General features: G+C 56.3%; 1 protein-coding gene across 13 annotated transcripts; it reads left to right on the forward strand.

Moving 5' to 3' along the window:
• Window positions 1-229: 229 nt before the first annotated feature.
• Window positions 230-26936, forward strand: DAZAP1 (DAZ associated protein 1). Of its 13 annotated transcripts, none has more exons than XM_045543227.1 (12): window positions 230-441; window positions 9826-9866; window positions 10558-10724; window positions 11008-11073; window positions 12776-12886; window positions 14135-14183; window positions 17520-17602; window positions 20442-20595; window positions 22064-22093; window positions 22454-22594; window positions 23781-23957; window positions 25988-26936. In XM_045543227.1, exons 1-12 carry the CDS (start codon window positions 413-415, stop codon window positions 26161-26163), a joined length of 1224 nt encoding a protein of 407 aa, XP_045399183.1. In that variant the 5' UTR covers window positions 230-412; the 3' UTR covers window positions 26164-26936. The 13 variants fall into 13 exon arrangements, with proteins under 13 accessions (XP_045399183.1, XP_045399189.1, XP_045399199.1 ...); XM_045543233.1 differs by having other exon boundaries at window positions 25991-26936; XM_045543243.1 differs by having other exon boundaries at window positions 12779-12886.

Raw genomic sequence — 26936 nt, forward strand, 5'->3', positions numbered from 1 at the left:
CCGCGCGCACCCACCACCGCGGGGGGCGGGGCTGGCGCAGAGACTTCACTTCCCAGGGGCCGCCGCGAGTAGCGCTTCGTCGTTTGCCGCTCCCGGCGCGGCAGCGGGACACCGCGACTGCGCCGGCGCGGGCCCCGGCGCACGCACGCACGCACGCAGGGCGCGCCCCTGGCCCCGCCCCCGGAGGCCCCGTGCGGGAGCGCGCCCGGGCTTGCGCAGGGGCGGCGGCGCGGCGGCGCGGGGACGCGCGGTGACCGTTGGCGCTGAGGGGAGGAGGCAGCAGCCGCCGCCGCCGCCGCCGCCGTTGCGCAGATCCGGGCCGCGGCTGTGGGGAGGGCGACGGCGCGGGTGACCTTCCGGAGGCGGGAGCGAGCGAGAAGGCCCGGGAACGCCGAGCGCCGCCGCCGCCGCCATGAACAACTCAGGCGCTGACGAGATCGGGTGAGGACGGGCGGGCGCGGGCCTGCACCGCCAACCGGGCCCCGCCGCCCGCCCCGCCGCAGACACCGCCCCCGGGGCGGGCCGAGCCGGGGGCCGCCCCGTCAAGGTCACGCCGGCCGGGGGGCGGACTCGGGCCCGGACTCGTCGCCACTTCCCGCCGGCACCAGGGCGGCAGCCGGGGGGCGTCCGGGGCACCGCTGCATCCGACTTCCTGGCTTAGGAACCCCGAATATGAGGCGGGGGCGGGCAGGACCCCTCTGCTGCCGCTTCCCGACTTCCTGGCTGGGGGGGACCCCAAATGGGCGCCTGGTGGGCGTCCGGGCGCTCCCGCCGCCGCTCCCCTACTTCCTGGTCTGAGGAACCCGGAATGGGAACCCGGGGGGCCCTGGGCGTCCCCGATGCCGCTTCCTGATTTCGTGGCCGGGGGTACCCCAATGTGAGGAAGAGGGCGGGCGGGATCCCTCTGCCGCCGCTTCCCGTCTTCGTGGCCGCGTTACCCCGCATATGAGGCGGGGGACAGGCGGGACCCCTCTGCCGCCGCTTCCCGACTTCGTGGCCGGGGATACCCCGAATGTGAGGCGTGGGGCGGGTGGGATCCCTTGCCGCGGCTCCCCGACTTCGTGGCCAGAGATACCCCTGGCCTGCGCCCCATCTTGGCGGATCGGTGCACGTGGTGGACCCAGAGGGGGGTTCTGGTTCTGCTGCCGCTCAACTCCCAGCTGTGGCGCCGGCGTCGGGGTCCCCCAGGGTGGTGGTGGGGTGGCGGGGGGAGGGTGCGGGCCTGAGGTCGGGGGGTCGCGCAGAGCACGCGGCCTGGATCCCCTTCCCTGCGTTGCCCCGCTCCCCCCGTGGCGGGCGGGTCGGGACGCATGAAGGGGACGCTCTGGCGTCGCCGGTGTCAGGAGGAGACTCTAGCACCCAAGTTTCCTCACGTTTCTCTCTGCTCGCCGGTACTGAGCCTGCCAGAGTCCCACGAGGGCCGTTCCCGGGCCTGGAAAGTCTCCTGTGCCGGTTCGCGAGTCCGTCCCGTTTTCTTCTTCAAGACCCAGCGTCTGCAGCGTCAACATAATTTTATAGTTAAATTCTTCCGGCAGAGCAGCCTGAGTTGGTGTTCGCGTAGTCGCGTGTTAATTTTTCGGCTCCCTCAGCCCTGCGCGGCGGGTGGTTTGCGTGCTTGGGGCGGTGGGTGAACAATCACTTGGCCGAGGGGGCCTCGCTGGGCCCCCGTCTGGCACCAGCCACCGCCCACGCTTGAGGACCTGAGACGCTTTGTGAGGGTTCTCCCCTCCCCAAGTACAACAAAGCGCACCTGCCTTTGGGGAACCTGGGACAGCACTCAGCCCCCAGCCTCCTGCGTTCGTGGTCGTCATTCACGGGTGGGGCCCAGCGCGGACTCGGAGGCTGTGCAGGTGCCTGTGCCCATAGTGGGCAGGGGCTGGGAGCTGACTTGACAACCTGCGGGGGCCAAGAGGTATGAGATCTTGAGGGCAGCGGGTTCCCTTTCCTCCTGGCCTGGGAGAGCACAGACTTGGGGCCGAGGAAGGAAGGGGCTTGGGGATGAATTAGTGCAGCTCGTTGCAGAGGGAGGAGGCAGGCTGGGGACTTTCCTCAAGGCACAGTAAGCTGGAGCCCGGCTGCCCTTTCAGCTTAGCCCTAGTCCTGGGCTGAGGAGCTTGTGGGCAGGGGAGGTGTGCGAGTCCTGTCCCTCCCCTCCATAGTGCCCACTCTTGGCTGTGGCTGAGGAGCCCCCAGCCAGCACTGGCCAGGAGGACCAGGCCTCTCTGAGTCGCCTAAGTTTTAAAGTTCTGAATCACACAGCTTTTTTACTACTTTGTAAGCAAAAATCTGTTGCCAGGAAGTATTGATGAGTTTACATCTCACATGGGAAACTTGCTTCCATTTTAGGTAGAAGGTCTAGTCTACGTTTGAACTTCTTGCTTGGTGTCATTGTCCCAAACATTGGTAAAGCGCTGGTGGCCCTGTTGAGCTCCTAATGACAGGGCCCCTTGCGATTTCCTGTGAGGAGACCACAGTTGTGGTGGCTCACATGTGGGAGCGTGTCATGCTTGGACTGAAGCATGTCTTCCTTTTTAGGCGGGTGGCAGACTGGTGCTGTGAAGGGTCTGCTGTGTCTCTAGTGACATACACCATCCCCTCACGTCTGGCCGACAGCCAGCTGCATGGATCCCCTTCCTGAGGGCTCAGCAGGCTAGAGGAGCTGCTCCTCTTCCTGATGTCGAACTTTGGCCACCGAGCCACCAATGAGCAGAGGGTGGGGAGGGTTCACGGTCCACCATGGAGGGCCGGGTCCAGCACATGGCTCTTGGGGTGCAGGGGTCAGAGCCTCGGGCACCTTCGTCCGAGACTGCACCTGCTGGAGCTCAGCAGGTGTCTATGTCCCAGGAAGCGTGTCAACACCCAGGATCACTCCTAGGAAGTGGACTCGAGAGTCATCCTCTGGGCAAGCTCTGCTTTTGTGTTTGAGCCTAGGGAGACAGTGCCTGGAGTCTTGACCATGCAACCTGACAGGAGAGCTGACGGGCAGCTGTACTGGTCTTTTGTATGTTCCGCAGCCCACGGCAGCCTAGGAAGGGAGAGGGCTGGATCTTCAGGGCGGGCAGGACCATCTGAGCAGTAGCAGTTATGGTCAGCACGGTGGTGGGTCTCTCGTGTGGCCCACACTTGGGAGCGAGGCCTGTTCTGGTCCTGTCGTGTGCAGGATGGGGACAGGTACTCACCTGCTGGCTGGATTTAGAGGATTGGGTGCCGAGTGGGGGGTCTGGAGGGCTTGGGAGACTGATGAGCCGGGGGCTGCCATCTGTCCTGCCCTTCCCTGGGCCCTGGGAAGTAAAGTTTCTGGGCTTTAGGCCCCTCTGTCTTGGGTTCTGGGAGCTGCCACGACCTCAGAGACTGGCAGGCTCTTGGCCCACACCAGTGGTTGCTGCTGTCTGGCCGCAGGGCTTACTCCTGGGTTGGCGTGGATGGAGAGGCTCTAAGTGGCTGCCTCAAGTGACCGTTTTGTTCTGCTGGCCTCAGAGGCAGCAGACTGTCATGGAGCTGGAGATAGGTTTGTGGAAGATTTTATCTGGTACACTTGGTTCTGTCTGCGTCACCCTGGGAGTGGCAAGACAGGGACACCTGGACGTATTTGAGGAAAGTCATGGAGGAAGGAAAGACTCGCCCAAGGGAAGAGAAGGCTGCATCTGGTGGCTTAGAGAAAAGACCTACGTGCGTGGCGTGAGTCTGCAGCTGCCCAGAGCCAGGAAGGCCGACAGCGGGTCCTGCAGCTGGGCTGAGTGATGGTGCAGGGCGGGGGACGGGCCAAGGGCTTGGGTCCTTTGTGGTCATGGTTACTTCTAAAATGGGTTTTGGAAGCAGACACACCTGAGTTGGGCTCCTGGCAGGGCCTGGAAAGGTGATTAGACGCCCGCCCAGGGTGAGCAGAGTAGAGCGGGAGGGCTTGTTGTTGGTCAGGTCGGAGGTGGCCCTGACTGGGGGAGGAGGCCGTTTCTTGCAGCGTAGGGGCCTGTGGGAACCTAATGAGGGTGGGGGGGGCAGAGATGGTCCTTTCTAGGGCTCTTGAGTCACATTTGGTTGTTATTCCCAGGGATGTCGCTCCACCTTGGCACTGTCAACATTTCAGCCTGGATCGTTCTCTGGGGTGGGGCCATCCTGGGCACTGCAGGTGCTGAGCAGAGTCCCTGCCTCCACCCACCCCATACCAGGAGCACCCCCCAGTGTGACAACCACAGATGTCCACAGATATGGCTCAGTGTCTCCTGGGGACAGAATTGCCTGAGTGAGAGCCACTGTCTGGGAATGTCGTTGCTCTTTTTGTCCTGGTTCCCACTGTGTTCTTGCCATTTGCTCCTGTGGTTCTGGACTTGTGTCCTGTGTCGGGGAGCCTGCGAGATGGGCTGTGAAGGTGGAACGCACTCCTGAGCAACTTCCCTCCGACTTCAGTGGTCTGCAGTAGGCCGTGCGTTTAGATAGGCAGCGTCACGGCAAACCACACCTGCCCTCCCCACACTCGGACACTCCGAAGAGTGACTTAGCGCTGACAGCCACCTCCTGGGAGCCCCTGCTGCGTGCCTGCTGCCTAGTGGTGCTTGCAGTTCTGACTCTGACCCTTCCCTTTGCCAGAGAGACAGTTCAGAGGACCTGCCCAGGGTCACCCCAGGGAGTGGGCAGACCAGACCTGGGAGTCCACGCTCCTTTCACTGTCCACGTGGCACGAGAATGCTCGTGGTCAGCCCAGCTCTATTCGTTACATGAGTGCTAACTAGAGGTTTGGTGTCTTCTGTCAACTGAGGCCTTTTTCTCATGCAAGCCTGTTTCCCGTGATAGCATCGTTTCTGTGGAGGATATCACGGAGTAGCCGCATCTCATTATGATGTCAGGATCACTTAAGAGTTGTGAGCACAGCATTAGGCAGCAGGTCACTTACTTGGCAAATGCTGATGACCGAGGTTCCTTCCTGGCTCTGAGGTGGTCCGGGAGCACCCTGGTCTGTCTGAGAGGGCAGGGTGAGTGGAGCCTCTTGGGAGGTTGTAGGTGTAAGTAGTTAGTACCAGGTAGAAGGGTGCTCAGGGGGCTGCTTCACATGACAGCATGTTGATGTTCCTGGTGCTTCTCATGTGACCTGTGGGCCCCGAGGTGGGGGTGGGGGAGGTGATCTCACCCTGTTGGCGGGAGGCCCAGGCTGGCCCGGGCTCACGGGTCAAGATGTGGGCTATGGGTGAGGTGGTCCTTGTTCTGACCTGGCCGGGGGAGCTTCCTCCCTGTGGCAGCAGGAGGGCTGGGAAGTGGCGTGGCCGCCCTGGCTTCTGGGTCTGCTGCCTCCCTGCAGGGAGCCAAGGGCACCTGGGGTGATGCCGGGCTCCATTCAAGGGGGTCTGTGCTCTTGGAGGTGAGGTCTCAGTGCGCCTCACCCCGAGAGGCAGGAAAGTCCCTGCATAGGCTCTGATTTTATGTTCTTGAAGAAGATAAAGGCCCATTTACAGAACGGCCGGCACTGGTCCTGGGCTGCCTCCTTTGTGGGCTCAGCTCACGAGGGTGATGGTGGTGCGAGGGGATGGTGGTGTGGCCCAGGTGCTGCTCAGCGGGAGGCAGGCTCCCAGCTGGGTACCAGGCCCTGCAGGAAGGCACAGGTCGTGCCCTCTGTACAGGGAGGCTGTTTGCTCAGAGTGCCAGGCCGGGCTGTTGCTTTGCAAAGCTCCTTAGGGTGCTGCCAGGAGGCTGGCGCCCTTGGCACTCAGCCTGGACCAGAGGAAGCCTCTGGAGAGTTACTTTCTGGCATAAATGCCACGCGGCTGCCCTAAAGTACACAGAGCACAAGCAGGTCATCATCCAAAAACATGTTTTGGTTTCAACAGGTGGAAGAGGGTGAATATTAACCCGTCTGTTAGCCACAGGTTGCTTCTGCAGAGTGCTTTCCGAAAGGAAGCCTCCAGCAGCCATGGGCTGAGCACCCACCGTATTGCGCATGCAGATCCTGGGATACGGGGCCAAGTGGAGGCTCGAGATTGGGTCTCAATGCCCCAGGTACTAGGTGTGCAGATCCCAGAGGACGTCTGTCAGGACCTCTGGGGGGCAGACAGCACACCTGACTCTGGGTTACGTTGGCTGGGGGTGCTGAGCAGCTGCTACCCTCATGTGGGTTTGTGGGGTGCAGGGTCTGTAGGAGCCCCTGACTCCCAGCTCCAGACATGCTACCAGCCTATGGTGACCAGCGTGAGAGCCATGTTTTAACTAATCCCTTAATCTGCATAGTCCAGTGTTAATTGGCCAATTAACACATTAAATCCACACACTGCCGAGTGAGTGGCAGTCTAAGCTAGGCCAGGCTGTTAGTACTACAAAAGGGACTGCCAGCCCCAGTGAGCGGGTAAGGTCCGCAGACCCTTGGATGCTGGCGTAGCCCGTTCTGTGCCGGAGTTGTAGGAAGTCTGAACATCAGCATGTATCAGGTTGGTCACGCTGCCTGGGGCAGAGGGGTGGAGAGTGGCTGGTTTACCCTCAGCAAGGGCAAGACCCAGCCGTGTGTTTCTGGGGCGTGGGCTCGAGTCCCTCTGCTCTGGCTTCTTGCTGCCTGGCTGGGTTGGAAGCCAGGGGCATTCTTGCTCTATTGATTGGAAACACCTGAACCTCAGAGATGGGGACTTTGTGCTGTGGTCCTGGAGCTGATCCCTGCCTTCGAGGAGGTGAGACTTGCCTCCTGGGACCTCCTGGAACTTTCTGTCTGTAGACTGGGGAGAATGTGCCAATCCTGCCTTCTGCGCAGGAGCATAGCAGACACAAACACGGCAGCCACGGCACAGGCTCGCAGTTTTCCTCCTCCAGAGCAGACACACTGTAAAATGAAAGATCCCTCGCCATCTAGCCCAGATATCATAAGTGATGAACCTGTTGTTCCAAAGGAAACTTAAATTCTGTCATTTCCTCAGTAATGAAAATTTTTCATAACATAGTTGTGTATAACTTCAGACTTACAGAAAAATTACAAAAATAGTAGCAAAAATTTCTATATAGTCTTTACCCAACCACACTCACCACAGGCTAACATTTTGCCCCTTGGCATGTGCCGCTCTTGCTGGCTCCTGCCCTGACATGTGTGTATTTTTGTTGAAATATTTGGGAGTGAGCTGGAGACCCAGTGTCCCTCTATGTGGACACTGAGGGCAGCGCTATTTCCCAAGAACACAGACTTTCATTCTCTTTTACGGATATAGTGCAGTGGTGGAAGTATGAGAAGTGCAGTGTTGACACTGTTACCTGACCACTGGCGTTGTCAGGTGTGCCAGTAATGGCTACCTCGCCTTCCTCCTCAATACCCACTTTCTGAAATGTAAATGAGGCTGAACTTGGACTGGTCCGACAAGTTCCTTCCTCCCAGGGCAGGCAGGGATGGGTGCTTGGAGAAATGACACCTGCTCATTACCTTACTGTTTGGGTTGGGTGCAGCACTAAATAGAGGCTGGTATTTCTCCAAGTGACTTAGGTTTGGTTTTATTTTTTAATTTTTTTTTGAGAATGCTTGAACTCCCCTCCCAAGGACTGTGCAAACCCTGCAGTTTCTCGCAGTTCCAGGCAGCTTTGAGGGCCCTTCACTCCTTCGTGGAGGTCAACTGGCTCTCCTGCTGGGCGCCGGCCCTGCTGGCCAGGGACGTGAGAGGTGCTGGGCTGAGTCAGCACTACCTGCCCAGTGCAGCCTGCCGGGAGAGGAGCCCAGAGAGGCCGCGCTCCTGTGGGATCGCTGGGTCTGACCTCTGTGCTCCCTGGCCTGGCTCTGAAGGGTGCGTGGGAGATGCAGGAGTTTGAGTTATTGAGGCCTAAATCTGAGCCTCCCACACTGCTTGATCAGCACGTTTCCTCTGAAACTTGTCTACACAGATCTCATCTCTAAGGGACACAAAACACAGGATGGCCACTGCGCCCTCTCCACACCGGAACGGGGGCGCGTGCTGGTCTGGTGACATTTTGAAGATGGCAGTGGGTACCTTTTTGGTGGTAGGAAAGTTATTTTTCACACACTATGTTTAAAATTACCCTTACGGAGAAAGAAAGAGTAGAAACAAGCATCTTTGCAAGGGCTGACTCCGTGAGGCTGGGGTTTGTGGCCGGGCAGTCATTTAGTGGAGGCGATGGGTTCGCCGGCCACCTCACAGGGGTCTCTGCAGACGAGCTGGCAGGGACTGGAGAGGGATAGCCACATCCTGGCACGCAGCTCCTTTGACTGCTGATGGTGCAGTAGTCCCTTGAACCTGGCAGGGGCCTTTTTGTCTCAAAGCCGAGTGTGGTGTGGCTGTCAGGGACCTGTGTTGGACTGGTGTTGTCAGGGCAGCCGGCACGGTTCTGTGTCTCAAGTGGTGACTCAAGCCTGGAGGATGCTGTGGTCCCAGAAGACCCCCATGTAGCGTCTGGGTCCAGTTCCGAGAGTGAGGACTGTGTCACCACAGAGCATACATCCCAGGCTCAGCTCAGTCCTCTTGCCTGGGGTAGGCGGGCAGGACAGGAGACTCGCCTCCTCCTGGTCTCTTGAGTCTGCCTCCTGGGCTTGGGGGAAACCTGAGTGACATCTGAGGCCCCGTGAGTGGATGAGCCCTGTGGCACGTGTTAGCTGTGCCGAGTGGTGCTGCAAGGTGAGCACGGTTTCTGTGGGGCGGCACAACAGCCAAGGCCCATGGGGGTGTCTGGTGCCAGCTCAAGGCCTGCTCCCGGCTGCTCTGTCCACAGAGCTCCAGCCAGGCCTGTGTGGCCATCGGGTGGATGGTTGGATTCCTGGGGAGAGAGCTCCAGTGTCTCTGCCCAAAAAGACAGCCCAGGCCACCCTGGGGTAGGAGTGTGGACATGGGATTCTCGTTCTCAGCCTGGAGCTTCAAAGACCCTCCCCATTATTTGTGGGACCCTCTTCATGAATGCAAGGTGCATAGCTGAAGCTTTGGCTAGACCCCTCCGCAGGCTGTAATTCAGAGGCTGTGTGGTGTGGGTCTTTTTAAATTTTATTTATTTATTTATTTATTTATTTGAGACAGAGTCTCACTCTGTTGCCCAGGTCTAGAGTGCCGTGGCATCAGCCTAGCTCACGGCAACCTCAAACTCTTGGGCTCAAGCGATCCTCTTGCCTCAGCCTATCGAGTAGCTGGGACTACAGGCATGTGCCACCATACCCGGCTAATTTTTTTCTATATATTTTTAGTTGTCCGGTTAATTTCTTTCTATTTTTTAGTGGAGACGGGGTCTCGCTCTTGCTCAGGCTGGTCTCAAACTCCTGATCTTGAGCGATCCTCCCGCCATGGCCTCCCAGAGTGCTAGGATTACAGGCATGAGCCACTGCACCCGGCCTGGTGTGGGTGTCTTAGGTATCTGTTTTTCCTCTCATTTATTGTGTGTCATCTCAAAACTAGACTTCTCTCATCTAAGTACTAACCAGGCCCAACCCTGAGGTTCTGAGATCAGACGAGATCAGGCGCGTTTAGGGTGGTATGGCCGTAGACCAAAACTAGACTTCTAAATTCCTTTTCCTGGTGATATAATACTTGTAAAAGCAGTAGGAAGGCATGCCCTGAATCCCCCTTGGAATCCATGTGGGCCTGTGTGGTCACTGGTGCCTGTGTCATAGGAACTCCTTTCCTGCTGTCCTCGTGGTTGGTGTGTCGTCCCTCTGGGTGTTGGCAGGGCTTGGGATAATGTTTCATGTCTGCAGACAGCATGGAGGCTGACATGCCCACTGCTGTGAGCTCTGTGTGCTGTTGGCATTGACATAATTGAGCATGTTTGCATAAACTTCTTCCACATTTAGAACTAGGACCTCAGGATGGGTCAGATGGGGGCATTTTCTGAGGCCGAGCCTCTTGATCCTGAATGTTTCTCTTTGAATTGCAGGAAGCTCTTCGTGGGTGGTCTTGACTGGAGCACGACCCAAGGTAGGTGTGGGTGGGGGCTGCAGGCTGTGTGGCCTTGGGCTTCAGGTGGTGTCAGCCTTTCTCTGCCATCTTGGGTTTTGTAAAGTCCTTTTGATATTGTCTTGCTTTCTGGGCAGGGGACATTTGATTGGAAGTTGGCTGGGGGCAGAGGGTTGTGTTTGCTTTGAAACTGTTAATTTGGCCCTGATGTGTCAGTGTTCTAGGGAAGACTTCAGACGGCAGATCCTAGCTCAGGCTGAGGAAGGTTCTAGAGGCAGAATATTCTAGAGGCTGTGGAATGCAGAGGGCTAGGGTCCTGCCAGGGCAGTCATTGAGATCAGAAGGGCAGGAGAAAGTTTGTGAAGTTGGCTTTCCACAGTTACTGGTTGGCATTCAGAGTTGCCACGTTTGCATTTCCTTAAACTCTGCTCTCCTAGGTGCCCCAGGACCGTGTGCCAGTGCTGTGGCCACTGGCAGCTGCTCTGACGTACCTGAGGACAGAGTGCGTGTTGGGCAGAATTCCCCTTGTCCTCGACTCACTCCCACCCTCAGACATTTATTGGATGAGCCTGTTAAATGTTGATAGTTGCCGATGTTTTCAGGTGCAGCTGATGAGCTAGAAGAGTGTGTGTGTGTGTGTTTACACCCCACCCGTGAGACTTGTGCCTAATACTTTGGTGGTGTTTGTCTTTTGTTTCCAATCTCTGAACAGAGACTCTGCGCAGCTACTTTTCCCAATATGGAGAAGTTGTAGACTGTGTTATCATGAAAGATAAAACAACCAACCAGTCTCGAGGTTTTGGGTTTGTCAAATTTAAAGACCCAAACTGTGTGGGAACAGTGCTGGCCAGTAGACCACACACACTGGATGGCCGAAACGTAAGTGTCCTTCCTGGAGGCTTGTACTGTCTCATTTGTCCGTCCTTTGGCTTAACTCTGTGCCACACTGCGATTGATGTTTGTGGCTGAGAACATTATAGTGTGGGGTTGATTTAAAAGAGTTAAGCCTTGGTGTTTAGACTGGATGTTGGAGCAGGGCACACGGCGAATGGAGCCTATGGGCGGGGGCTGCTTTGCTGTGTCGGGCTGGTGTGGCTAACACCTTCTTTCCTAGAGGAAATGGCCTCGTATTCACAACTGGCTGGTTTGAAACTTTCTGCAGATCGACCCAAAGCCATGCACACCCCGGGGGATGCAGCCCGAGAGAACACGGCCGAAGGAAGGATGGGTAAGGGGCGGGGCTGGGTGACCGTGTCAGTCAGGCAGAGTGTGAGGGAAACACGTGCTCTGTGAGATGGAGAGACACAGAGGGCTTCTGGGTGGACCCTGAACAGTTGAGAATTACTCAGGTTCATGCAGTACTGTGAGTGTTTTATCTTGTGGCCAAGAAAATTCTTATTAGTCTGCCTTAAGGAAAATAATGACAGCTTACGCCATTCATCGTTGGGAGGCTTTGGTTTGATCCCATGGCCCCCGCCCACCCCACTGCTCAACTTCCACCTGCCCAGGCCCTGTCTGGGAGCTCAGTGCTGGTCACTTTTACAGCTGCACTTGAGATCCCCTCTGGCGCCTCTGCAGAGTTTTCTGTGCACGTGGCCCTGGTGCTCATGTGGCTGGACCAGCATGGGCCTTAGCTTCTGGGTCCAGCCACCACCCACACATACCTCACCTTCCACCAGCCCAGCGGTCCTCAGGCCACCACCTGGGGTCGCATGCGATGGTGCAGATGGAGAGCACTCCAGCCCCACTGACCCGCAGGCTTGTACGGCTCTGAGCACGGCCTCCCGAGTGGGCGGCAGGGCTGGGCCTGAGAAAGCCCCAGTTGCTGCTGGTGGATGGACCACAGACCCTGGAGACAGCTTTTATTTTTCCAGCTTTTTATTAGGAAGGTTTCCAAGTACAGAAAAATCAGAAAACTAGTACTACAAACACCTAAATACACCATCTAAATTCATCAGTTGTCACTGTTTCGCTAGGTTTATATATGTATTTATATCCATCTTTGCCTACATGTCCTTCTCCTAAGGACTGGAGAGTGCATATCCGCCCACAGACCCGCCAGCAGCTGAGGCACGTCTGCGGTCGTTCCCGGTGTTACCTTAGGTCCAGTTCATGTCCCATTTCTAGAATTGTTTCACAGACAATTTTCACAGAGGTTCTTTCCAGACTGGAATCCAGTCAGGGTTTATATTTCACCTGATCATTGTAGCAGCTTTATCAAGATACAGTATGCATAAAACAAACTGAACAACTGACTTTTGACCCATGTACGTGCCCGGGAGCTGCCCCCACAATCACAGCAGTGAATACTCACCCCCAAAGTGTTTGGGACCCCTTAAAACACGCCCTTGGATAGGAAGAAAGGGCTGGGAGGGAGTGGGGCGGGGGAGGGCAGCCCGAGCCCGCCTGGCCATTACTGGGTCCCATGAGTGGTATCCATGGCAGGTGCCCTTGGCCCCACGGAGTTGGCACACGGAGCTCTGGGGTTGGTGTTAGGGAGGTGGGAGATGAGGGCGGGTCTTACACGGCTCTTCAGTTGCTGGAGAGTTCTGTAGTCATCTCTGTCACCAGCTGAAGAACTACAGCCTGAAAGCCAATGTCATCTCTCGAAGCTGCCTCTTTCCCATCATTCTGCAATCTCTGGCTTCGCGTTGCAGAGCTGCCTGGTGGCAGGACACTGGTGCTGTGCTCATGTTTATTTGAAACAGCCCTGCAAAAGTGCCAGATCCCTGTCTTCTCGGCTCCCCGTGGAAGGTGGATACAGCCTCTCGGCGTAGCTCTGTGTTGCGGTTGCTGTCTGGACTGCTGGATTGTGGAGTGCTTCCGTCTGGCTCTCAGCCGACCCTAAAGCCAGCGCAGTTGTGCACAGCTCACGGGAAGTGTTTTGAGGGTTCCCATGTGAACTGACTATCTTTTCCTTCTTGAAACAGCAGAAAGGGTCCAGGAGTGACAGCAGCAAATCCAATAAGATATTTGTCGGTGGAATTCCTCACAACTGTGGTGAGACCGAACTCAGGGAATACTTCAAGAAATTTGGAGTGGTGAGTTCTTCACCCCAGCAGCACTGACGAGTTGGGGCAGCATTTGCTTGCCCCTCGGCCTTCTCAGGGTGGCATGGTGGACCTATGGGTTTACGGGGCTCAGCTGGGAGCTTTCTCTGTGTTCCCGTAACCCACTACCCACAACCAAAAAAGAAGACCAAAAACCCAGCCTTTCCTCTCATGGCCATTTAATACCCCAGTAGAGGGTTCCCATGGCTTTTCCAGGCCAATGTGGACCAGCCAGGTGGACCTCTGGGTGGCCCTTCTGAATCTGTCGTGCCCATTGTGGTGAAATGTTAGATGGTTATAGAGCCTTGGGGCTGGCTTGGCCGTGGAGCCAGCTGGGCCTCTGAGGCTGTGGTGTCCCTCGGTGGCAGGAGGAACAGTCCTAGGCCAGGTCCATGCTAAGCCCAGTCCTGGGAGCTCGGTTAGCTCCTTCCCTCCACGAGGCCCTGAGATGGGCACACCAGCAGGTGCTGCCACCGCAGATGAGCACAGTCCCAGGCTGGGGCAGGATGCACCCGAGTCTGGAAGGAGCTCACACTGTCCTCCGTGCCGCCCTGCACGTCGCAAGAGATGTTTTGACCTGTTTCCTGTTTGGTGCTTTTTCCAGGAACAGCAGAGCTTCCCCCAAGTGTGGTTTTATTTTCTGGAAAAGACGAAAATGCTATAGAATCATTAGGGGATTTAGTAGAGGAAGGATTTTGCAAGGAAGTTGGTGCCCTCCCTGCACCTGAGACAGAGGCACGTGATCACCCATACGGCTCTGTGGGACTCAAGCTGTGTCTGGCAGCTCACACATGCCTGGCCCCATCATCTGGGGCAGCCTTGCTTGCCCTGGGCACAGTGTGGTGTATCAGGCGGTGCCTGAGGGTGCTGTGCGTGGAGCCGGCAGTCAGGAGCCCTGGCAGAGATGAGGCACCAGCACCTGTCACCTCTCCAGGCTTGCAGCCCATGTCTGAGTACAAAGGGCTTCCATGGGGTCTCCCAGCTCTCCCGTCCCCTGCTGGCTTGTGTGCCCAGGACTGTTGGCCATGTGGTGGCCCTCAGCCTGTGTCCAGCCCCTGCCAGTACGGCCTCCCGTCTACTCTCAGACGTCAGAGCTACATGCTGGCCTTTTGCCTCAGGACGTCCCAGACTGGAGTCAGATGCTCCCAGCAGTTGTTAATTGCGTTTGCGGGAAAGAACGTGTCCTCTGAAACTGCTCCTGTGTCCCTGGCCTGGGCCTCACACCGCCCTTCTTTGCAGGTCACCGAGGTGGTCATGATCTACGATGCAGAGAAGCAGAGGCCACGAGGTAAAGGCAGATCTAGTTTGTCCTCGACCTTCTTTACCTGCTCTCCCCTCAGATGGCAAACTATTTCCCCCGCCAGACAGTTAGGTGGTGGCTGTAGCAACCCCTGCCTCAGTGAGGGCGATTGGAGACAATAACCAGAGCGTAGGCCTCCACGCAGTCCCTCAGCCTGTCCGTGCAACTTAGGTCAGACGTCACACTGTGTTTTGGGCTTGTCCTTTTGAATAAGTTTTTACAACTTGACGTGAATTTCAGCCTGGTTTCTGTTTTTAAATGTGTACTGAGAGTGTGGTTCTTTTACATTTTCACCTTCTTGCTTACGGCGTCTCTCGTTAGTCCTCGCCAGTGTGGTTGAGTGTCACCTCCTGTCATCAGCCAGATGCCCAGCTCGGCTGGCACGTGAACTCTGTTATCCATCCCATGCTGCTACTTTTTTTCTTGTTCCCCCCTCAGGTCAGTGGGGCAAGCGGGCAGAGGGGTTAAGAGTCACCTCAGGGCCTCCCACATTGTGTCCCGCAGCTTCCTACGCCTGCTTGTCCACGTTGGTCTGTGGAGCTGGGGCCATGGGCACCTGACTTCCAGGCCCTTTTTTGTGGCTGCTGCTGTTTGTCCCTGCCCATATGTTTTTGGTTCATCAGCCGCCTGTGGGCTGGCCGTGTGAGCAGCTCTGCCAGCCTGGCTCTGCCCGCGGTGTCCCCACCATCCCCAGCCCCAGTGCCCCAGGTCAGTCAAGGCAGCCCAGTAGCGCGCCGAGTGGCGTCGCCCACAGCATGCATCCGCCATGCTGGAGAATAGTTTGCCATTTGAACTTTCACCCGCCTCCTCTCCATGATTAAGGAACGTATCCTCACTTCATGTCAATTAAGCTGTTAAGTCTTAGTCTTAATTTAATTTAGACATACATGCTTAGTGACGTACTTAAGTGTTTCATAGTAAAGTACAGTAATGTTAAGTAAGTTGTTTTTCCTTTTCTCTCTGTGAATTGTTTGTGATTAACGATATCTCTTTAGATTTCTCTTCTCCAGGTGCTAAATTATATCACACAGGTACAGGCCAGTCCCGCAGTCAGAGGAGGGAGCGGCTTTGCTCCAGTGGGGTGTAAACGAAGTTTCGGGTGTTTCTGTCCCGCTCCTCAGCGGTGACGCCGCCTCTTGACAGACGCATTCCTAGACAGCCCGCTCCGGGGCTCCTTACCCACGACTCACCGCCTCTTGCACTATAAACGGACCAAGCGAGCCCTGTGGTTTCAGATACTCCTGCAGTTTGAGAAAATGTCAACTTTTAAATATGTTGTTTCATCACCTATGTTGTGTTCCCAGTATTACCTCCAATCTTATGACACTTTGAGTGCTCGGGAATCTGAGGGCTGCTCCTAAACCCACCGACCCCACCCCGTCCTCTGCGGCTGCCCGAGTCACTGCCCTTTTCCTCGCTGTCCTTGTCCTGTGTGGCCTGGACGCAGCTCGCGTTGCTGAGCCCACGTTGCAGGCAAGGGTGGGAGGAGCTGGCATAGAGCTTCAGGGCTGCCATCGGGCTTTGACAACGTCCCTGCGGGTACCAGTGAGGGAGGGAGGAGACACCGCGGTGCTGCTCGGCGGGTCCTCCCAGAGAGCACGTTCTGTTTCCCTGACCTTTCCGCATCTTCTGAGATCTGTCTCTTCTTCCCCATCTCCTTCCTCTCTCTTGGTTGACTGGAGGTAGCGGATGTGTCCCCTTACGTGGATCCAAGTGTGTCTCGGGCTCCAGGTGTCTGTGTGTTGAAGCCCCCCGCTGCTCGGGGCCCCTGACTCTGGCCTCCCTGCTCCGGGCTGTCCCACTCACCTCCCACGTCCGCCATTCTTGGGTCTGGCCCTTCGGCTTCGTCTCCTGTGTGCTTTGCCTTCGTGGTCCACTCCCCTTCTGTTGTGTCGCAGACTCACACCCACACAATCCTGCTTGGGCTCACACGTGTTCACAGAGAAGGTGCGCAGGCTCCTGGCTCCGTTGTCCTTGGCTGATGACCTTTGTCTCCTTGGTTCCTGAGCTGCCTTTTCCTCCGTTTCCAACCTTTTCCTGCCACCTGGTCGCAGCCGACTGCAGGTCCGGCTCCTGTTCTTCAGCTTGCAGGCCCCGGGGTGGCTGCTCCTTCTGGGGCCTCCCGCCTCTCCTTCCCCACGCCCTTCTGGGCCGTGCTCACACCTCTGACCGAGCACAGTGCGTGCTGTCCCTGCTGTGTGGTGCTCTAGAGCTCACCCACTTTCAGCCAGTTCCCAGCTCTTCCACGTCCCTCTTTGTCCTTCCAAGGTCTTCAGGCAGCTATCTGCCCCTAGCTTCCTTTTGTCTCGAATAGATGGGCCATCTGGGGAGGTGCTGGTGCTCCTAGGGGTCCTCCTGCACGGGGGACGGCCTGCTCAGTGGGTCTCTTGGGCCGTCAGACTGGCAGGGCCTGGAGGCCCCAGTGTACTCCTGCATGTAGAGGACGAGACATGCCCCACTAGTGGGGCCACGCTCACCCCAGACCAACCAAACTTCGTTTATACTGCCACTTTCTTGTGTTTGGGAAATGCTAAATTTTTTTTTTTTCCTTTAAAATTTTCTTTTTTGATTACATGGTGCCTCTTGCTCTTGCTGCTGACAGCAGAATTTGACCTGCTGGAACCCGTTGTGGCCTGTATCTCTGTGTACTTTTTATTTATACACATATATATGCATATATGCCTACGTATAGTACCTCTGATAGGACTCCTTGGGCTTACCCAACAGTGTTGGATAAGCTTGGCGAGGCACTAACTGTGATAGATACCGTACTCTGTTTAACGCTTAGACAATATATGGCTGCTGTCAGCACTAGCTGCAAAGCAAATTGCCAGCCAAGGGGGAGAGCCCTGGGTTTCAGAAAAGCAGAAACACATCCACGCGCACACCCTTCCTGAGGCGGGGCTCTCCACGGGGCCTCTGCGTGCAGAGCCGTTGCTGCCGACTTGCTCAGGTGAGAGCCCAGGTAGCCCCCTGGCATGGCTCTCGGCACAGTGGGCACCTCACCACCCGCCGCCCTGGCTGCTGCCTCTTAAGATGTACCCCTTTGTTCTTCCAAATTTATCCGTGACGTTCATTCTCAGGCCCTCCAAGTGCCTCAGTCAGCAGAGCTGCAGCGGGGAGTGCGGACATCACTGTCTGTCTACTCTGTCCAGCTGAGCTGGCGGTTTGCGGGAGGGAGAGCCTTGGCCCAGGCCACACACCCCCACATGCAGCTTAGCTGAAACCCTCGGTCGATCCCTTGGCCTGTCCCTAATACTGTTCATCATCCTGTTTTGTGTCACAACACCCTGCTACCTTGATTCACTCTTCGTCGTTGGCTAGGTTTTGGATTTATTACTTTCGAGGACGAACAATCAGTGGACCAGGCTGTCAACATGCATTTTCACGACATCATGGGCAAAAAAGTGTGTAGTTGTAGTTTTATTTTACCTTAAGACCAAACCAAGTCTTAGGCAACTTGGGGATTTCACTGGAAAAGAAAATTCCGTGAGGGAGAAGAGGTTGGGCAAGTTCATCCTCTGCTGTGAGGTGGACCCAGGTCCACAGAAGTGAGGTGGGTCCCATCCTTCCCGAATGGCTCTCTGTGCAGGGTGGACATGTCCCAGCTCTGCTCCTGGAGCCCCTCTCTCCGGGTGACCTGAGACTAGGGCAGGTGGTGGCGCTGGGGACGCAGGCCCTGGTGGGGTGGGCTGGCTCCAGTGAGGTCGCAGTGTTGCCTCAGGCTTGGTTTCAGTGACCTCTCCTTCAGATGTCTGTCCCAATCTCTCCTGGCTAATGCTGGCCTGTGATGCGATGCACAGTGGACCTCTGAGAACCGAGGTTCCGCTTAAAACTGAAAGATGGAAAAACATCATGAAGGATTGGTTTTTTTAAATTGGGTCACTTACTGTGGAACTCCGGTACCAGCCACATGCTCTCAATAGTACTTAACCACCATGCAGTCAAGTGACCTCTGGTTGTTTCATCTTCATACTGTGTTGCCCCATGGAGGTGAGCAGGGACGGAGGCAGAGCCCCCGGGCCAGCCCCTGCCAGGTGTGTGTCAGAAAGGGGTCCCCAGATTGCCATTTCACCTGGACCCTTGGAGCTTTTTGAGAAGTTAACTCTGAAATGAATAACTGGTAGAAATTCTGCAGTGTGGAATTTCTTGCAGTTAGCAAAAGCTTAGGGGTCCATTTTCTCGGAATTCCTGTCTGGGTCCTTCTGAACCCTGTCAGCACCCCCGGGCAGCAGCTGGCCCCCTCCCAGCATGCGGTTCTGATCTGGCCCTCACTGGTCGGGTCAGCTGTGCAGTCCAATTCCCCAGCCTCCCCACAAAGCCAGGGCTGCTTTTGTCCAGTAAAGTACTGTGGTGGGAATGCTGCATCCACCCTGTATCCCTCTGTCTACCCCAGCCCCACTTCTCCATGCCAGAATGTTTAGAAACTGGAGTTTGTATAGTTATTTTTGTATACAGGTGGCTTAGATTTTGTTGCAGACTTCATTAATTCTATTTGAACCCAGCTAAAAAGGGAGACACACTCCCTGTTCTGACATCCACTGCAGCTTGTAGTTTAAAATTAGCATGCAGGTTGCAAGGGTGCATGACAGTTACGAACAAAGTTCAAAGGAGTCTGTGTTCAGTATTTTAAGGCAATGTGACATTGAAAATTTGGAAGAAGCGTGGTCTTGATGTGTGGGGCAGAAAGGGCTCTGTGCAGAGCCACGTACCTACTCCCGTCCCTGGGCAACCTCCCCTGGGCTCTCCCAGCCACCTCTGACTGGTCTGAGGCGACCTTGATGTGTAGGTTGTCTCCCAGGCAGGACACACAGGTATCCGGCTTGCCCATTGCCGAGCTTCACTGGTCAGCAGGATAGTGGCCGCACCCCTGGCCCCTCATGGGGGTTTTCTGTTTGTAGAGGGCTCGGGTCGCAGGTGGTAATCAGAACTGGATACCAAAGTGACTTTGCACTGGTGTGTTCAGATAGGAAAGGGTAAAAGGATTTTTTTTTTTTTTTTAATTACAAGGACTGCTTTGCTTTGTAAGCAGGAACCAGAGTCCCCCAAGGAGAGTGTGTGAAGACTCGCTAATTTGAATTCTTTGAAATGGGTCCCTTGGCCCTCCTGTCGCATTGCCTTGAGCTAACAGGATTCTGTTCCCATAATCCTGTCCTGGTAGTGTCCTTGGGGCAGCGGGCAGGTGGGGGCTTTGTGCCTCTGCTGCCACTTCCTGTCTGTTCTCTAACAGCAGAGCTGAGGAATTCTCCAGACTGAGACCCCCAGGGTAACTCCAGGTGGACTCATTGTCTCTTTATTCTCATTAAAATTTATCACAAAAATAAGAAAAATTTAGGATTCATGAATGCTGAGGCAGCCTTCAAGTTGGGGGATCTTTTTGTTGTTGTCATCCTGCCCAGAGTTTTAAAGGCTGCACTGAGGATAAGTAGGTCAGGCTCAGTGGCCCCATTGTTCCGAGCCCCTCTGGCCTTACTCTTCCAAACGGGGTGGCTCTGACACGGTCAAAGGGAAGGGTTCGGGTTGCTGACCTAACACAGTATGAAGATTGCTTACTGATTCAAATGTCCATTTTATTGCATGTTTGTTTACTTTTTTTGTTAGATGTAATGTAAGATTCTCTTATCACATCCATTCCCTCTGACATTATTTTGAGTTAATTGAGATTCTTTAAGCGTTAGCCTGGGGAAGGTAAGTCTTTATCTTCCATTAGACATTTTAAATAAAAATCTAAGTTAAAACACCAACTGTGTTTCTCAGGTATGAGCTAAAGCACAGGTGGGCGGGCTCTGAGTGGTCCCGAGGGTGCCACGGTGGCGGGTGGGGTCCCGAGAGGCCTGCGCTGAGGGTGCCAATTGCGGGGGAGATACTGGTCCCTTTTTGTCCTGTGTTTTCAAGAGGCCATTGAAAGAGGACGCTGCCATTTAATGTGAGCAAAGATCCCTTGTCACACACGACAGTCTGTCTCCTGAGGGTTCTCAGCTGTCCCGCGTCCACAGCGTATGGGGCCCAACATGTCTTACGGTTGCATCTGTTGTACCTGAGAAACATTTTTTAAACAAAAAAGTTAAACAAAAAAAAATTTTTTTAAGAAAAAAATGCTACTGGCCTAAATAAGGTTTATAGTTAAGTATTTAGTCTTAAGTCGTAAGATGCTAAGTGTAGTCGTAAGTTACCCAAGGGTGTGTCTGAAGGGAAGGGGTGCTGGGGCCCATGGCTTCTTCCTAAACCAGAGCTCGGTTTGTTTAGGTGGAAGTTAAACGGGCCGAACCTCGGGACAGCAAAAGCCAAGCGCCGGGACAGCCAGGTGCCAGCCAGTGGGGGAGCCGGGTCGTGCCCAATGCTGCCAACGGCTGGGCAGGCCAGCCCCCACCGACGTGGCAGCAAGGCTACGGCCCCCAAGGTAAGGCTTCCCGAGCCCTGGGCAGACCAGATGGGGCTCGGCACCAACGCGTGGCCTCTGCACAGGCTCCCTCGCTCTGGGGCCCAGAGATCCCCAGGGGTGTGGCCTGCAGCCCCCACCCACAGAGTTTTAGGGCACAAGAAGCCACCACTGAGGCACGACATGCTCACCAGGCACTGTCAGGAGGGGTGCAGCGAGGCGTTCCCAGCAGGACTCCCTGTGGATCACCAAGAAGGCATCTTGCTATCTCTCTGGCCCTTGGGAGTGGGATGGCCTCAGGTGCCCGTCTGCCATCTGGGTGGCCGAGTCTTGCTCGAGGGTTTCAGGCTGGCCCACCGTGTCTCGATGCTGCACCCCAGGGTTTCAGGAAGGGCTGTGGCAGGTCTAGGTGTGAAGTGATTGGAGGTCTGATATTTCCAGGTTGTCCTGCAAAGTCCTTTTCCCTTGCTGCGTGTAGTGTGGACATGTGAGGGAGGGTGCCTCCAGGGGCCATGAGGACCTGGCAGGCTTTGGATCTTTGTCCCTTGCTGTCACCTCTGCTAAGTGATATGCCCTCCATGGCCAGGACCTGCATGTGGTCGGTTCTGCCCTGACATTGATCTTCTGGACAATGCTGAGTCAGCAGGGTTGGAGCTGGCCACCCAGAGAGGCCCATAGGGCTCCCCTTCCCAGCCCCAGCCCTCACCTGATGCCGAGGCTGGTGGCAGGGTTCCACTGTTCCTGATCTGCAGCTTCCCTGCTACTATTCCTTTTTGTGTGTGTGTGTGTGTGTGTGTGTGTGTGTGTGTGTGTGTGTGTGTATTTTGTTTTTGTTTTTTTGAGACAGAGTCTCTCTGTCACCCAGGCTGGAGTACAGTGATGTCATCACAGCTCACTGCAGCCTCCAGCTCAAACTGCTAGGCTCAAATGATCCTCCTGCCTCAAGCTCCCAAGTAGCTGGGACTACAGGCACCACCACCATGCCCAGTCCCCCCAGTCCTAAAACATTTGTTTGACCCGACAGTTTCTCTCAGGAGCCTTTCCATGTTGGAAATAAGGAAACAAACAGGCAAACCATTTTCTGTATCCAGATGTTTGGGGGCATGTGAGGATTGTCCCTGTGTCCTTAGTGCTTAGAACTCAGGCTGCTCTGGTGTCTCCCGTGGAGCTGGGACTGCGCCCTGTGCCTGGTCAGCCCACAGAGTGCCCACTGTGTGGTGGGGCGCCAAGGGAGAGGCACTTCCAAGGCAGGCTCTGTGGGAGTAGAGGGGTGTCCCCTGCTCAGGCTGGGTGAAGGGAGGGCCTTCCCTGCAGAGTGGGTTACCCGTGGTGCCACCCTGAGGACTAGGCTGCTGTGCCCCTGTGCTCAGAGCACCAGGAGAGTGCCGGGTGGGCCCCATCCCTGGTGCCCACGCTTTGCGGCTGCTGCTTGGCAGTGAGTGCCCGAGCAGATGTTGCACTAACCCTCCTCTTCTGTTTCCTCATCTAGGAATGTGGGTGCCAGCAGGACAGGCGATTGGTGAGTCCTTATGTGTGGAGGGAAGGGGAGGGACAGTACCCAACAGGCACAGTCTGATGCACATGAGGGCTCAGGGCTCAGGTGGCAGCTGGCCCCTCTGCAGTTGGTAAAGCCGTTGTTAGTGTCTTTCCCAGGGCTTAAGAAACAAAAAAAGTGACAGGGTCTTACTCTGTCATCTAGGCTGGAGCGCAGTGGCACCACCCAGCTCTCTGCAACCTCCAACTCTAGGGCTCTTCCCTGCTCTCACTGGAGGAGGGAGGGTGAAGGCTGCACTGGGCCCTTGGCCCTGGGTCTGGCTAGGGAGGGGTGCTGTCTAATGCCCTCCCCTGCCCCTCACTCATCCTGCCTTGTGTGTTCCAGGTGGCTACGGACCGCCCCCTGCGGGCAGAGGAGCCCCCCCGCCACCCCCACCATTCACATCCTACATTGTGTCCACCCCTCCCGGAGGCTTCCCTCCTCCTCAGGGCTTCCCGCAGGGCTACGGTGCCCCACCGCAGTTCAGTAAGTCTCGGCAGCCTGTCTGCTCCTGCGGAGGGACAGAGGGCCAGGCGCTTGGGCCAGGCTTATGCTGCAGTCTTGATGTGTACCTGTGTAGCAGAGTGCTGACTGATCAGTGGTCATGTGCCACCAGATGCCTTTGCCTGTGGCCCCCGTGGTTCTTGCAGGTCCTGTGAGCTTGCAGCACAGGCATGTGCACCTGGCTAGCCCTCCCTTACGTTAGCACCTCGGAAGATGGGCATCTGGCCTCCTCCCCATCCGTGACCGACTTCCTGTGTGCCTGTCCTTCTAGTCAGAGAGCGGGATGTGCAGAGTCAGCTGCAGGCCCGGGATGTCACCTGCCCAGGTGTGGGGCCTCAGCGCCCTCTGTTAGAAAGGCCCACCTGGCTGACTGTGGGTTTTCCAGTAGCCCCATTTCAAAAGTAAAGAGAAACAGGAATTACCTTGTGTCACCTCACCTAGTGTCGCCAGAGACTCAGCCTGTGACCAGTATCACATGTCCCACAGTCCTGCCTGACGTTAAGTCCTTGGCACCTTGGATGTGTTTCACAGTTGGGGCACATGGCAATTTGGATCAGTTACATTTGGGGGCTCAGAGGCCACATATAGCCAGTGTCTGCGGACTAGGCAGTTAAGCTCCCTGGTCCCAGCCAGGGTTCGCCACACTGTGGCCCTTTGGCTCAGTGACCGACTGGCAGCCTTGTATGGAAAAGGCTTGCAGTCTCTTGTCTTCTCTGATCTTGTTTCTAATAAGACAGGTTGGGCATAACCTGAGGCTGAGGTCTGGCAGGTGGGGGTGTGGTGGCCGCCACTTCTAGCACTTCGCTCAGTTTGGAAAGCTGGTGGGTGGCCTCCACCTGTATAGACGATTTATCTCTCAGAGCACGTGGTCTGGGCTCTGCATGGTGGGAGATTTTTGTCCCTTTTAAAGAGCTGTTTTGCTGTCTGTGGAATCACTTGCTACTTAAATACGCTCCTATGCTCCATGCAGTGGATGCACCATGAGCTGTGCCGCGGCCCAGGAGTGTGGCTCCATCGTCCATTACGTGGCTTTTTTAAGGCCTGTCCGCTCTGTGGGTCTTAGATGGAAATCCATCTGGGCAGCTTCTGCCAGGCCGGGCCCTGGGTCTGCCACTCCCTAGCCAGCCCCACTGCCGCACACCGAGTCCTGCCTGTCCTGTGTCTGCAGGTTTTGGCTACGGGCCTCCGCCTCCACCTCCAGATCAGTTTGCCCCCCCCGGGGTTCCTCCTCCACCAGCCACTCCGGGGGCAGCACCTCTGGCCTTCCCACCACCTCCGTCTCAGGCCACCCCTGACATGAGCAAACCCCCGACGGCTCAGCCAGACTTTCCCTACGGTCAGTATGGTAAGTGGCCTCCTGCCTTCGTCCCTCAGGTGGGTCCCCCAGCATTTGCCTGTGTTGGCGGGTGGCAAGGAAGACAGCTGGTGGTGCTGCGTGGCTGGAGAGAGCTCGTGCCACTCCGGCACCAGCCGCGGGTGAGCAGGACCTGCCGGGCATAGAACACCCGTCCCATAGCAGGTGCCCCAGGTCCCTGGGTTTGGGGACCTGAGCCAGGACTGGGTCAAGGGGAGGTTCCTGGGGCCACAGGCAGATGGTATAGCAGCCACCATCACTGTGTTGGGCTCAAGGTGCTCTGTGTCTGAGGTTGAGGCCCTTGGTGAGGGTGGGGCCTCAGGCGCTCTGGCTCCTGGCACCATCAGCCCCGCTCCAGGTGCAGACCCCTCACAGGGTGGAGGTTCAAGTCTGTAGCAGGCCCTGGCTTGGACACAGGCATCATGCTGGACTTGAGAGGGCTGGTCATGGGTTGGTGCTGCCTAGACGGGATCTATGGACAGTGGCACATGTGGCTTTAGGTTGGGGCTTGTTGGAGGACAGGGTCAGGATGGAGTGCAGTCCTGCACCAGTATTCTTGCCCTGCATGGAACCTGATTTCAGAGCCAGCTTCGGTCAGGGTGGACGAAGTGACCCCAGCAGGGAGGGCTGGAAGCCTGGGGACCCCGCTCCTTGCAGTGGCAGCTCCTTGCAGCACCTGGGGACACTCCTGCAGGCAGGGCCTGAGGACATGGGGCACCTTCGTGAGGTGGCCTGAGCTCCTGCTCCAAGGATGGCCACGGGCTCCACAGTGCCTGTGAAAGCATTCCTTCACTCTGTTGCCCACCGGGAGGTCATCTGGCTTTGGTTGTTGGAACTGTTTGTCCTGAGGCATCTGTGTGCCTCACGCAACACAGCACCTAGGTTCCCCAGGCCCTTGCGCAAGCCTAGCCTGGATCACTGTGTGCATTGGTTCTTGTCCCTCAGCAAAGCCCTGACCCATCCACACCTGGCCAGGGTACTAAAGCGCCCGTGCAGGGTGTGCACATCTGCCCACTGCTCTATGTCGCGGCCACCTAGGGTTAGTCGCCCTGGTCTTGTGTCTGGTGGGGCCTCGGTACCTGTTCTCCAGACCCACTGGGCTGTGGCCAGTGGTTTGTTTACACCTCGTGGGCAGGCTAGGCAGTGATGCCACCTCTGCAGGTGCTGTAGCTGCCACGGCCCTCCTGACCTGCCTGCACCAGGAAGCGGACAAGGTGTCTTCGGCCATCCCGCGTTGGGGTGGACTCTTGCAGTGTTCTCTGGGCAGGGGCCCTTGCTGGTGCCAGGATCTTGACTGGCCACAAGCCTCCAGGAGGCGCACCTGTACCCATGTGTACCCTGACTGGGAACACCGAGGGCCTGGGATGGGGTTTTCTCCAAAGTGTACATTCAGTGGGGCAGGAGCCAGGGCCGTCTCCATCTGAGGACAGTGCTGTCCACGTGGCCAGAAGCACCTCCCACGCCACTGAGGTCAGCGGTGGGGACAGACTAGCTGTGCAGGGCCAGGTGATCCCTCTGCCGATGGAGCCATAGTGAAGTTGGGTTGGGCCCAAAGGCCTAGTTCCCCACATGCCTGTCAGTGGACATGCCCCTGCAGAGGGGCCGGTGTGGGGGCCATCTGGCACTGCCCAACCCCAGAGCGGTGGTGAGGGGCACCCAGGAGGTGGGGGGGGTCAGGGCTGTACCCCGAAGCAAGGACTGGTGGGGTGTTTTTTTAGACCCTGAGAGTGGTACCTTCCATGTGAGAACCAACTGCCTGGATGCCCTTGTGTGGGTCCTGCTCACATGACTTTGAGGGGGATAAAAACTCCCTCGGCGCGTTTCCTTGGGAAAGGCAGTAGGCGCCTGGCCATTGCAGGACACTGATGCCTTGGCTGGCCTGCCCGCCCTGTGGGAGTGAGGACTCTGAGGCAGGACAACAAACAGTCCAGGCAGCCTTGCTCGGAGGTCAGTGCCAACCACGTAGGGCTGCTGCTTGGGGACTACCACCCGCCCGGAGCTCACAGGACTCTCTCCCCCAGCAGGTTACGGACAGGACTTGAGTGGCTTTGGACAGGGCTTCTCGGACCCCAGCCAGCAGCCCCCCTCCTACGGGGGTCCCTCGGTGCCAGGGTCTGGGGGGCCCCCTGCTGGTGGCAGTGGCTTTGGACGAGGTCAGAACCATAATGTGCAAGGATTCCACCCCTACCGACGCTAGCCTGCAGCACGCAAACGTCTGCACAGCTGAGACCCAGGATTCGAAACTTGTGAACTCTTGACAATCACAAACTTGGCGGAAAAGTAGCGACTCAACCTTGGGGGAGGGGGGTGGGGCGCGAGGCTTTTGGAGGCGGCTGTGGGTATCTGGACTGAGGTTTTTAAATACATTTCTTTCTCTAACCCATCAGCACAATAAAAAAAAGTCACTGGTTCAACAACAGGGTTTAAAAAAAATGTCTTCAGCTTTAATTCAAAACTTCAGGTTTCTTTTTCTTCCTTTTTTTTTTGAAATTATTTTCCTGAGCCTTTTGTTTTACCGTATATTGTAACTTTTATGTTAAAGAAAAAATATACATTTACAAATTGTGAGATTTTTAAGAGAAATTTTCTACGATGTATACTGGCTTATTTTTTAATTTAAAACAGGGTTTCCGTCGGCACTGGTGGAAGTGGGGCATGTTTTTAAACCCCTCACTCCTGGCTTAGGGGGTTGGGACTCGTTGGTCCAGAAACTCTGGGAGCTTAAAGAAGAAATCTACTGAGCGTGTTTTGTTTTTTGTTTAATTCCTTGCTTTTGTCGACTGACCTGCCTGGTAGTGTTTGCAGGTGCACTGTGGGGGTTGCGCACAGCCAGCCGCGAGAACACCGTGGTGACGCGGCAGCAGCCTTGTCAGAAGCGATCTCCCTCGGGCACGTGGCTTCAGGGCAATTCCCATTGACCACTTTGACCCTGGTTTGAATAAAGAAAAGTGCGTTTGGATTAGAAACTCA

The sequence above is a fragment of the Lemur catta genome, chromosome 1, assembly GCF_020740605.2.
Source record: "Lemur catta isolate mLemCat1 chromosome 1, mLemCat1.pri, whole genome shotgun sequence".
NCBI classification, from domain to species: Eukaryota; Metazoa; Chordata; class Mammalia; order Primates; family Lemuridae; genus Lemur; species Lemur catta.

Coding starts and splice junctions, on each gene's coding strand:
- DAZAP1 (XM_045543227.1), top strand. CDS start 413: ATGAACAACTCAGGCGCTGACGAGATCGG. Junction 11,074..12,775: donor CACGGCCGAAGGAAGGATGG/GTAAGGGGCGGG, acceptor TTCTTGAAACAG/CAGAAAGGGTCCAGGAGTGA. Junction 12,887..14,134: donor ACTTCAAGAAATTTGGAGTG/GTGAGTTCTTCA, acceptor CCTTCTTTGCAG/GTCACCGAGGTGGTCATGAT.